The following is a 12,923-nucleotide window of genomic DNA, read 5'->3' as shown; positions in this document are numbered from 1 at the left end:
TTCTGCAGTGCATGATATATTATTCCATTATTTCCTCCTTATAGTTTGAAAGCGCTTAAATTATTTTTGCTTCTTCTCATGATAAATAAGACAAAGTAACACTAAAAAAAAAGTCCTATTACTTTTAGTGGTTCAAGCATAAATGAGATTTCATGTACCTCTCTTTTACTATCTGGTAATCTTATTTTATCCTGTATATCTTGCATGGCTCAAATAAAAAGGTAGCCACAATTAATAGCTGAAAGAATTGTATTTATAATAACATAAGAAGAAATGAAAATCTAAAATTTGTAGCAATTATACTATAATAAAACACTTCAGACAATTTAAAGAACTGATTTCTAAGTTCTTCAAGTTCTCTTCACATTCAGCATATAACTCAAGAACCTCCGACTACACATTAATGTAGTACAAATAGTGGATAACTCTACTAAATATAATTGTGGTATGTGAAGTCAAGTTTTTGTTTCTTCCTATACACATCATCCCAGAGCATATTATTCCTATGTTGTGGGATTTGGGATTAACTTCCAATTCTGCTGAAACATTGCAAAGGTACCGGTAGTTTGCAGCTTTTCTTCGGCAGGTATTTGTGCCAGGTGGAGTGGGAGGAAGTAGTTTTCCTTTGATAGAAATTCCCACTTCTTCAGAGGTCCCCAAAGATGCCTGCTATTTCCGATTGTTCTGAAGAGCAACTTCATTGCTGCCTCTCACATAATAGCTGCATTTTGTTTTGTTTCTGTTTTGAGTAAATTAGCGGAAACAAAAAAAAAAAAACTAGTAAGCAGTGGAGCATAGAAAATCAACATAGTGCAGTAGTTGTCACAGAAAATCACAGAAAATCAACATAGTGCAGCACTTGCAAAAATACTGTGAATCCTGCCTTACAAAGCTTCTAGACTTATTTCATCAGCAGGCTTACGGGTGGAACCGATCCTGTTGGACTTTTAAAAACCCTGAATAAGTTTCTCAAGGCACTTGAATAAATTTAGCAGTCATGTGATTAAGAAACCTATCCTTTTATGGACTGTTGTCCGGTGGAAAAAAGGAATAAATGGACAGATTTTTTTCCCCCAGCAAAGAATAATAAGGGGCGTTCTTCAGTAAGTTATTTATAACTTGACTTGGGGAACAGCAATGAGATGGCAAGTTTGCAGATGGTTCCAAAGTATTCTGGGTAGTGGAAACTAAAATTCATTGGGAAAAGGTTAAAAAAAAAACACATTTGTTTTAAACAGGATGAACCTAATCAAATTCAAATGGCAAATTTAAATAGGTATAAATTGATGCATATTGGAGTAAAACTACAACAACAGTATGCATCAGTTGGGTGTGAGCGGTGTATAAATAACCAGGAACAAGTTTTTGGGGTTAAAGTGGATTTGTGGAGGGGTGGTGGTTACTTTTGAGTGTAGTATTAACTTCTGAGAACTATCTGGACTAATGCCTTCCCTCCTCCCCCCCCAAAGATTTCAGAAACAGTTTACAATGCCTTCTTCCTGGACTAGCCCAAGATTATCCAGTTGGCTTGGTGCCTTAAGCAGGACTAGAATTCATGGTCTCTTGATTTCTAGGCAGATGCCATAACCACTACACTGAACTGGCCCTCATAATAGCTCTACTAAATATAATCAAGATATATGAAATCAAGGTTTTCCTCTGTCTGGAAAAAAATGTGAATACACAGAATTAGAATATACCTCATGTGTTCTCACATGATGTATAATTAACCTGTGGAATTCATTGTGATGGGCACCAACCTGCATAGCTCTAAAATGGATGAGATAAATTAATCAAGAATAAGTTTATTGATTTCTATTAGCCTCGAAGTTCTGGGTTGAATACAGCATTGGTATATTTCCGAATACCACAGAAATACTAGCCGAAGAGGGATGTATGTCTATTTCCTGCCTGCTGAGACCCCAGAGGCATCTGACTAGCCATGTAAGAAACAAAATTCTGGTTTAAGATGGGAATTAATAGGACTATTATGTTCTTAATGAGATTTTAAATAGCCTCACCTCAGCACTGTTCAACGTTACAAATTATCTCCCACTTATGTTTAGCGCCCACACTTACAAACAAAACAAAACAGTAAGATCGCTCAAAATCAAAAGTTACCAGCAGACGTAGAACAGTTCTAACTAAAGTAAAAATAAACGGAATGGCTTGAACTTCTGGATCTGTGTGCTGGAAGGTTTTCTGAGGGCTGTGGGGAGACGTATCATTTTTTATGTGATGAAAGAATATTTTCTTAGAAGGCAAGCATATTTGCAGTGTTGATAGTGGTTCCATATTCAGACATATTCTGTGTACAGTCTGTTTCACTTTTGTGGTAATTTTCTGTAAAACAGTTTTGTGACACATTTTATTAGGAACTAGAATGTCTCTTAACATTTTGTTCTTTATTCAACACTGAAATTCTTTTTCAAAAGATACGTGTGTTTTATAGATAACTGCATAAATATTCATAAATGCTCCATGCATTCATTTTTATTATGAGTACATGAAAGAAATGCACTTTATGTGATGGAATTTTTGTTGCTCATGAATGATACAAAAACCTACAATCTGTTTGGCTGAAGTTCACAAAAGGAATGAAAACCAGGATGTATGTAATTTGAAGAATGATCGATTAACATATCAGTATCTCCTTGCCCATATTCTGTTATTATTTGTGCACTGCCACAGTCGAAGAATGCTGAAGGCGGAAAGTAGAATATCAATGAAAAATACCAGTATATCGACATATTGCATTAATTCTGTTGCACAATAGATGGCACTGTTGTTTTCTGAAATATTAAAAAAGTTCCCCAGTATTAGAAATAAGCCTTCTAGAAATGATATGTCATTTCTATCTTATAGAGAGTATTTGCTATCTTAGAGATATTAAGACCAGGTTAACACATGATACTTCACCGATGATGAACTATACATTTTGATATCAATACTATATAGCGCATTCATTTCATCTGTTCGAATATATATATATTATATATATATATATATAATTTGTTTTCGTAGATTTTCACGGGTGTAGGTATGCTGGTTTTGTTGTATTCGGGTCTTTTCCCGTGTAAGGTTGAGATTGTCTTTGCAACGTTTCGGCAGGATCACACCTGCCATCTTCAAGCTGTGGGCTTAAAATGGGAACGGAGCTGCCGTCTTTCTGTAAGTCTTGGTGGGAGGGGATGGGGTGCTGGTTTTGTTTCAGTAAGTGGAATGATTGGTTGTGTGGTTGTATCATGATTGGTAGATTGGTGCTGATTGGTGCAGGTTGTGTGTGCATTGTTGTTTTGTATTTTAGCCGTTAAAATACAAAACAACAATGCACACACAGCCTGCACCAATCAGCACCAATCTACCAATCATGATACAACCACACAACCAATCATTCCACTTACTGAAACAAAGCCAGCACCCCATCCCCTCCCACCAAGACTTACAGAAAGACGGCAGCTCCAATCACATTTTAAGCCCACAGCTTAAAGATGGCAGGTGTGATCCTGCCGAAATGTTGCAAAGACAATCTCAACCTTACACGGGAAAAGACCCGAATACAACAAAACCAGCATACCTACACCCATGAAAATCTACGAAAACAAATATATATATATATATATATATATATATATATATATATATATATATATATATATATATATATATATATATATATTCATAGAAGCTTAAAGATTAATTATTACACCGTGGGTGTTAAAAGTGGGCATATTTCTCCAAAGCTCTGGATTTATTTATTTATTATATTCTCTTCCACTCATCTCACCTAAAGGACTCTGTAATTTTTGCATGAAAAGCAGCAAATCCCCACTGCTTTAACATATTATATTGGGGTGCTTTTAAAAACAACTTGGAATCTGCAAATAGTGCAGAGTGCAGGTATCCATGCACACAGTAAAATCTGGCCTTAGGAGCACATTATATTTGTACTACAGGTCCTGCACTGGCTATCAATAAGATACTGGGCACAATTTAAAGTGCTAATTTTAACCTATAAGCCCTTCTATGACTTGGCACCAGTTACCTTCAGGACTGCACTTTCCACCTAGAATAGGCCTAGTTTACATAATTTTTGGGAGAAGCAGCTTGGGAGATGAGGAGGTCAAGGCCAGGAAGCATTGCCTGTGGATGGCCCTTTAGAACGTTCTCCCAGTGGAAATTAGATTGGCTTCCTTCCTCACTGCCTTCTGAAATCAGCTTATTATCCAGAACTATTGGCATTGTTTTCTTTGCCTTTTTGCAATCTCAGCTATCATTCCAAGAGGGTTATTGTGGAACATATTTTGGAGCACATAGGTAGATGTAGGGGAAGGAACAATGAATAAAGATCTTCTTTTACATTTCAGTCATGGAGCCAACTAGTTCATACAATTCCATATCGAATCAATGAAACAAACACGGTTTAAAAGACAAAAGAAGTAAAATGTGGTTTTTAGGAATATTATTCCTATAATAAAACTTCACCAGTTTTTCCCAGGCCCTCAGGTTTGGAAGACTGGTCACTGATAGTCTTAGAAACTATACATGAATAAGTCTTGACTATTAAACTGTTCTTAGATCTGTTATCCAAATCACACTGGCCATTGTCTCCCATAGAATTTATTTGTCATTCATTTCAATGAACTTAAAGCATCTAATTAAATGTTTCAGTCCAAGTGTTTATGAAACTCAAATTCTCATTAATAGAATAAACAGTGTAATGCTTTAACTTCTTGTACTCTTTTGGACACTCAGTTTTAATCAATGGCTCAAATCTCTAAAAAAAAATATCATTGGTAATAAGTGAGCCTTGGTGGGCCTCTATATCTTTCCAGAAATTCACACATAAGGTCACATCTTAAAACAGAAGCATGTCATAAGACTACAAAATATGCCTGGCAGCAAATGTCTTGTGATTTTGATGAGGACTACAACATTCAGAAAGAAAAAGATGAGCAGTTTTTTGAAGATGCAGAGTTATATAAAAAATACAGGTCAGTTATTTATGCTTGCATATAATGAATTAATTTTATTCCTTTTGTATCTTTTTATTATTGCATCATTTTAAAATTACTCATAGTACAATTAAAAGGATACCATCTTTTAATAAGAGGACATCAACGAAAAGAGTGTTTCTGATATAATTGTCCTTGTATCAAACCTGCATAGATTATATTAAAGCAAAACTGTGTCCTAGGTTGATAATAATTTACTTAAAATTATAATGTCAGGTTGAAAGTTAAATGCTTATTATAAAGGTTTCAGCTCTACAGGTAGTCCTTGACTTACAACCATCATTTAGTCACCATTTTACTATGGCACTGGAAAAAGTGACTTAATACCAGTTTTCACATTTGCAAATAGTACAGCAACCCATGATCACATGATCAAAATTTGGGCACTTGGCAACTGGCATGCATTTATGACAGATGCCTTGTCCTGGAGTCTTAAGATCACCATTTGTAACCTCCTCAGCTGGCCTCTGACAAAGCAGTCAATATGGGAAGCCAGATTCACATAATAACTATATCGTTTACTTAACAACCACAACGATTCACTTAAGAACTGCAGCAAAAAGGCCACAAAATGGGCCAAAACTCCCTTAACAACTGCCTTGCTTAGCAACAGAAATTTTGGGCTCAATTGTGGTCATAAGTCGAGGACTACCTGTACTCTGTACTCTGCAATTCTGTTTCTAAATTAAATCTTAATAAACAGTTAAGACATTCACCAAATAATTAGAAATAGCTGAAAGTCCAGCACTTTATTCTACCACTACTCTGAGCAGATATTTACTAAACCCATAGATGACGCTAAGTAAGTCAAGTCTGACACTTGAATTATTAGATTGCTGAGATAGAGATTAGTCCTTATATTTATATTATATTAGTCCTTATATTTCTAGCAAGTGTTAAATTCAGCTAAAGAGAAAAGCCCATTTCTCACCGCCCTCTTTGTTTACTAAATGCAATGAGCAACGGAATCAGTCTTCTCTTATTTTGAAGGAGATAGGTAGGTATCTCAATTTCAGATTCTTAATAATTTTTAACACAAGTGCCGACACCAGGCCCTGATGCCCTATGAAAAAGTGGATTTTATAATATCTCAAAATGAAAAAAAAGCTCCTAGGATATAGTCCTGTAAAAGATAATAAAGAAAAGAAAATTGCATGAAAATCCAATAATTATCTAAAGGAATAATTAACATGTAATGTGATATAATCTCTTTAGAATTCCATTATTTCATATTTCACAAGAGTTTGAGATCTTCTTTATTTCTTTGCCAGCTCACTGTCACATATCTTAGAGTTTTGTTTACTTTGTTCTCAGTATAGTGTACTAGTGTAATTATTTTTTTAAAATCAAAGCAAGCTATCAGTACAAAGATTTTGTGCATGTATCCAGATGTCTTTGTTAGTTAGCACATTTCATATACAGTGAATATGGTGGAACATAATATCAAACCCCAGAAAGGTGGCATTTACTACTGCCAGCTGTACAGAAATTTGTTTTATAAGATTCAGTGAAATTATGCCTTTCTGAGGATCATAGAGTTAGAACAGGGGTTGGCAATCTTAAACACTCAAAGAGCCATTTGGACTATTTCCCACAGAAAAGAAAACACCAGGAGCCACAAAATCCTTCCCGTGCCTGACTTTTTCTGAGCGGCCACAAAACTAGTACATGTAGTTGAATTAAACATTCTGTTTTCATCTGAAACCTTTCTTTTCTTGGATTTAACCATGGTTGGCCTGTTGGGGGTTGAAAAGCTCAATAAATCATGTGCCAGTGGGTGTCACACATTGGTGGTTGTGATGCATATTTTGAGCAACAGGGAGCCACAGCAGAGGGGATGAAATAGCCACATGCGGCTCCAGAGCCATGGATTGCTGATCCTTGAGTTAGAAAGAACCATTTGGGTCATTCAGCTTGATGCAGAAATCCAAATTACAGTAAAGACAGATCCAGTCTGTCTCATTTTAGGCTTTTCATCCACATCTTCATATAATCAACTATCCAGTTTTTTTCCAACATCTGCGCCCTTTGAATTCTGATTTAGTTTTGATTTTACACATTTGTTGGTGTTAGCATATAATGTAGTATGCATGAAGCATATATTTTTTGTTGGTTTTAGGCATCAACCAAAATTGGCTGAAGAATTCCAGAAAGCCCACCATCAACACTTTGAATTTAAAAACGGGAAGATCTTCAACTGCAGTTTTCCAAATCTTGTACTGGGTGTGGAGAATACTGATCTTCATTCTGGTACTGAAGTGGTTTTGTTGGAAAAGAAGTGTGATGATGTCAAGCAACATTGGGTATGCAAAGAGGAAAGCAGGTACATTTCTATATATTAGAAATGCGATGGAACATCCAGCCTTACAGTTATCCCCAGAAAGACCTTCAGTCAAGTTTTCCATTTGACTTAGTCTTGATTAATATGTGTGGTCTGTTTCTTCTTTAGTTTAATTCTGATGTTCTTAGAAGTCTCTCAAAATAAAATATAAGTGGGTAAATCAGATAAGTGGATTTTTTAAAAGTGACAATTATAATCTATCTAAGTCTCAAATTTTCATTTTAAATAATTACTTTTTGTCAAGATTTTGGCAAAAACTCCTATTTACATATACTATAGTAATATATACTTAAATATCTAGGATGACCATTTATTTTTTCCTTCTTTAATGTCTGTCCCTTTCCTGTTGTCCCCTTGCATTGTTATAGATTAGGGGTAAAGCCTCCATTATGTTGTTGTCAACCCTTCCCATGCAATAGATACAATATAAATCTCCGGAGATGTATGTAAAACATTCCGTGGTAAAATGAAAATAAAAGCAAATGTTATTATTTGAAATCATAATATTTCCCTATTTCAGACTCAGACCTTTTTGTTTCTAGCTCCTTTCATCTTGCAATTGATCCAGACCTAGTGCTCACTGTATCAATGCCCACCGTACTGAATGGATGTCCAAAATTTCCACTGGAAATTCAAGGGTATCCCATTATCCTTCAGGTTAGTATCATTACTATAGAGTATTGTCATCAAACATAGCAAATTATTATTTTAAATCCACAAATGGCAATTGAATATCAACAATCTGTAAGAATATAAATATTTCTGTATTCTTATAAATCAGAAGCTGGGTTAGGGAACTTTGTCTTCTCCAAATGTTTTGCACTACAGAGTTACTAAACATAAAAAATACCTGTCCCTAAGTTGTTTAATAAATTGTGTGTTTAATTATTCCCATTACTCTGAGCTCAAATGAGAAATTAGTTTTAGCTTTCTTTTAACATAGCTGTGAAGTCTTTGTATTCCTGCAGACTAGCTTCTATAACTTCAGCTTGCTATCAGTTCCTTTTTTGTTCCCTTTTTGTTTGGATATTCCTTATCTGGTGCCACCCGGCTGACTCCTCATCCTTTTTACATCAGTGACAGTTCCTACAATAGAGGCTCCTTGTCCAGCTAACTGATTGAGAGACTATGACAGAATGTTGGATATATAATTTTAGATAGTTTTCTGTAATCCAATCACATATCTATTATGGTGATGGCTGAGAAATATTCTATTTTGAAAACTTCTTTTTCTGAATTCATGCACAAAAATTCAGAACTTATCTTTAATACTTCAGTCCTTTCTTTTTTATTTAATTTTTGCATAGGGTTTCTCTCTGTTATAAAAAAATCATATTGTTTCATGCATCTAGTTTGATCCATACAATGCTTCATAGTCCAAGTCAGAGGTGGTATTCAGCAGATTCTGACCAGTTCTGGAGAACCGGTAGCAGAAATTTTGAGTACTTCGGAGAACCGGTAAATACCACATCTGATTGCCCCCCTCCCATCTATTCTCTGCCTCCCGAGTCCCAGCTGATCAGGAGGGAATGGGAATTTTGAAGTAACCTTCCCCTGGAGTGGGGTGAGAATAGAGATTTTACAGTATCCTTCCCCTGCCACGCCCACTAAGAACCGGTAGTAAAAAAAAAATTGAATCCCACCACTGGTCCAAGTGTTTAAAAAGTACATAGCAACACAGAATGCACAGAATCATTCAGTGTGTTATCAGGTCTAAGAGGTCTAAACATTTCCAAAGTCTAGACCCATTGTGTAATCTATTGAAGCTGTCTTTATGGTATTCACTAGATGTAAATACATCATGTTTATCTATAGCTCATGAAAGACAACATTCATATAAGCTGATATCTAATATGGGAGTTCCCAACCCCTGAGCGCAAACCAGTTTGCACAAGTGAGCAAAGCCCCATCCACACATATGTGGGATAAAGGCAGTGCACAAAACCATGCTCCTCTCCATGGAACTGGTCCCTGGTGCCCAAAAGGTTTGGGGCCACTGATCTATAATTGGTTTCATATCCTAGTCCTGTAATTCAGTACTGATGGAGGATAAATATGAAGGGGAAGAAACAGATACCTAGCAGAGGTGTGACTGTGAATCACTTTTTTCTCTGCTTATTTTAGGCTGTAGGCTTAATGGATCCCGAAATGATGGGACAGTACTTGGCAAGTTTTGTTTCTCCCTTTTCCTAAACACATACCACAAATTTTGTTGTGAAAGTTTAGGGGACTCTTTCCTAAGAGGATTTGGTTGTGATTGCTTTCACAACTGGCTTGTTTTATGAATCATCTTTTGAAGATGATGATTTGGAGAAGTGGGAAGAAGTGACGTGGCAGATGTTTTTCTTATATGGGGAGTTTTTCCATGCCTGGTTCCTTAGAGCTGAAGGTTAAATAAGTTGGGTTAACTGTTATTCAAATGGATGGTTGAGAGTAGAGAACAGAGTTTTTACAAGTATTAATAATGGCTTCATTGTGAGCATTCCATTTGTTTTCACCTTGGGATATAAATTTAATTGATAAATCTAGTAATATCGAAAAGAGAAATGTAAGAGTAAGTCTAAAGGAGATTGCTGCATAATGCTGACGTAGCCCAATATAAATTAATTGTTGGTAAATGAGCATCTTAGTCTGCAGAGGAATCCATCCAGCAAGGCTTAATTAGTGATATATCTATCTTCTAAAAACAGTGTTAGTGATCTGGTTTCTTTGGGGGGGGGATTGATCTGTTGGGCTGGGCTTCAGAGAAATCCTAGCTTGGACCAGGAACAGGGATGAAATGCGACTGGTTCGGGCCGGTTTGCCCAAACCGGTAGTAAAAAAAGCTACTACTCTCCCGAAACAATAGTAAAAGAAATGCTCTAAAAAGTAAAAAAAAAGTTCCAACGATCAGCTGTGCGACAATTAGCTATGCCTGATTGTCTGTGAGGTTCCTGCTTGTTGCAGGGGACATTTTGTATGAAATTCAGTTGTTTTTACATTGTGTGTGAGTCACTTGTTCAGCCACACCCACCTGGCCACATGACCACCAAGCCATGCCTGTCTGGTCATATGACCACCAAGCCATGCCCACCAAGCCATGCCCACTAAGCCACGCTCACAGAACCAGTGGGAAAAAAAATTGAATTTTGCTACTGACCAGGGATGAGTGATATATTCCTCTGTGCTAGCTGCCACCAACATCAAAAAGTAAGATACCTGGCTCCATTCTTCAAAAAAATCTCTGTTAATAAATTTATGATTTTTTTTTTGAACAAAAATTTTATTGGTTTTACAAATTTTTTAGGAAAAAGGGTGGTGGAGAAGGGTACAAATTATGGCAGCTACATTGTGCAAGAAATGGCACTCCCCCCGACTCTCATAATCCTCACTTGTTAATACATTAAGTAAAATACTACTTAACAATTTTTGACAGCATATTTACCTTATATCTTCCAATATTTTCAATCTATTTTATATCCAACAGAAAAAAGAATTCCCTGTATCAGCAATTGCAGTGTTTTTCTAAGTCATTTTTGTGATCTAAGTTTTCTCGATGCTGCCTCTTCCCCCCCCCCCAGCAAAGCTCCGGCACCTCCCGTGTCTAGTATATCCCGTGTGATGTCATCAGTTTTAATAAATTTATGAAATTTTGTGTCATTTTGTAAGCATCAGTATTAGCATGTTCTTTTTAGTTTTGCTTAAAATCTTTAGTCCCTTCTAGTGTTCCATTTCTAAAATCATCACTTATATTTTGTTATGGCTTGCAATCACCAGAACAGCCAACATAAATCTGTGTCCAATAAGTTGTTTATTTTTATACCGTAATTAAGACCACAATCTTATTATAGTAAAAGTCATATTCCAAATTTATCTGAATCCTTAAACCATGTATAACTTTATTAGAGCGAAATCCTATCTTTTTGCTGTTTATTTCAATTTTTTAAACTTCTTAAGCTTAATTAATTAATTTGCACACGTTTTATAAGCCAATATTCTTAAATACCATAAGTATACCAAAGAAGATATAGGAGACGTACATAATATTGTCTAATTACCTAAGTTATCTTAATTTTTAAATTGTAATTAAGAGTCAAATATCAGCTTTTAAAATTATTAAAAAGAAAGGCAGGACAAATATTTTATGTTTTGACAGAAATACAAACCACATAATTATGGAGCTGCCAACCAAAAATGGAATTTCACAGAAACAAAAGTTTTTAGTGCCTTTTATACCACAATGTTGGATATAGAAATTACAGCAGCAAACTATGCTTCTATTTGCACATTTACAGTAACCAAGACAGAAAAAATTGACCAACCAGTAAGTATTACTTGATCTATGGGAGGGAAAAGAAAAATGTAACTCCACTAATAAAAACATAACTTAGAAGTACTTTAATATTTAAAAAAAAGTTATTTTAAAAGTACCATGATTCATGCCCATTTGTTTATAATGATAAAACATTATTTATAGTCCATTCTATTTATACATTAAAATACTTTTTAAAGTATAAAAATGTCTAAGCAGAAATTCAAATGTAAAGTGCCCCTTGATAGATTTTTCAAAGCAGTCATTTCTAAAAAATATGTTGAAATTCCCTTTTATAATTATCTTTAATCTTCTAATATATCTTTTAAGATGCATTATATTTTTAACCAAGAACACAAGATTCAAAAAAGTGGCTTGTTATGTTTTTCAATTAAGCTATGGTGGAAATCCAAAAGTTACAGTATGCTTTTTTCAAAACTATGCAGTTTAAAAATAAATGTTCTAGGATCAACTTAATTATAGAATTTTACTGATACATATAAAGGTAAGGGTTCCCCTCGCACATATGTGGTAGTCGTTTCCAACACTAGGGGCAGTGCTCATCTCCGTTTCAAAGCCTAAGAGGCAGCGCTGTCCGAAGACGTCTCGGTGGTCATGTGGCCGGCATGACTAAACACTGAAGGCACGTGGAACTCTGTTATCTTCCCACCAAAGGTGATCCCTATTTTTCTACTTGCATTTTTACATGCTTTCGAACTGCTAGATTAGCAGAAACTGGGACAAGTAACAGGAGCTCACTCCATTATGCGGAGCTAGCCACTGAGTCACCACATCCCCTCTACTGATACATATGCACAAACAGAAATTGTGAAAACTAAATTTGAAATATTTGACATTTAAATAACTATGCAAAAAATGTTCTGCAGTATTTAATTTAAAGTATTTTGACCATTTTTTTAAAAAAAAAAAAACCAGGGCTACTATTTCCTTTCACGCTGTGGAAAGAAAAAGATAATGATATGTTTGGCTTGTGGAAGGACCATCAGAGGAAAGAAAGAACTGAAAAAATTGCTCCCTGGTACTATATTTTCCTGTGCCTCTGGATTCCAGGACAGAAATAATTTATCCTTTTGTCCTTTTAAGTGCCTTGATGTTAATAAGGTGAGTAAAGCCTTTCAAAGCTATCCATTGGACATAACCAAATAACTGGCCATTTTATAACTTCATCTTTTAGGTAGTTTTCAAATAGTGGAGTATTTGTATTTGAACAACATTATATTAAAAAGTAAAATTAAATACCATTTCTTTCGGGCTT

General features: G+C 35.3%; 1 protein-coding gene across 1 annotated transcript in view; it reads left to right on the top strand.

Annotated features, from left to right (window-relative positions):
- Positions 1 to 12,923, top strand: part of DCDC1 (doublecortin domain containing 1) — a 276,353-nt gene that overhangs the window by 242,606 nt on the left and 20,824 nt on the right. Inside the window, exons 26-30 of the mRNA XM_081939283.1 lie at positions 4,836 to 4,994; positions 7,135 to 7,338; positions 7,899 to 8,013; positions 11,492 to 11,659; positions 12,584 to 12,769. Coding sequence (XP_081795409.1) covers positions 4,836 to 4,994; positions 7,135 to 7,338; positions 7,899 to 8,013; positions 11,492 to 11,659; positions 12,584 to 12,769 — 832 coding nt within the window. The remainder of the gene's footprint in view (positions 1 to 4,835; positions 4,995 to 7,134; positions 7,339 to 7,898; positions 8,014 to 11,491; positions 11,660 to 12,583; positions 12,770 to 12,923) is intronic.

This window comes from Natrix helvetica (genome assembly GCF_964273705.1).
Source record: "Natrix helvetica genome assembly, chromosome: 1".
In the NCBI taxonomy this organism is placed as follows: domain Eukaryota; kingdom Metazoa; phylum Chordata; class Lepidosauria; order Squamata; family Natricidae; genus Natrix; species Natrix helvetica.
Note: the sequence above shows the minus strand (reverse complement) of the source record. Positions and strands in the feature narration are given on the sequence as shown.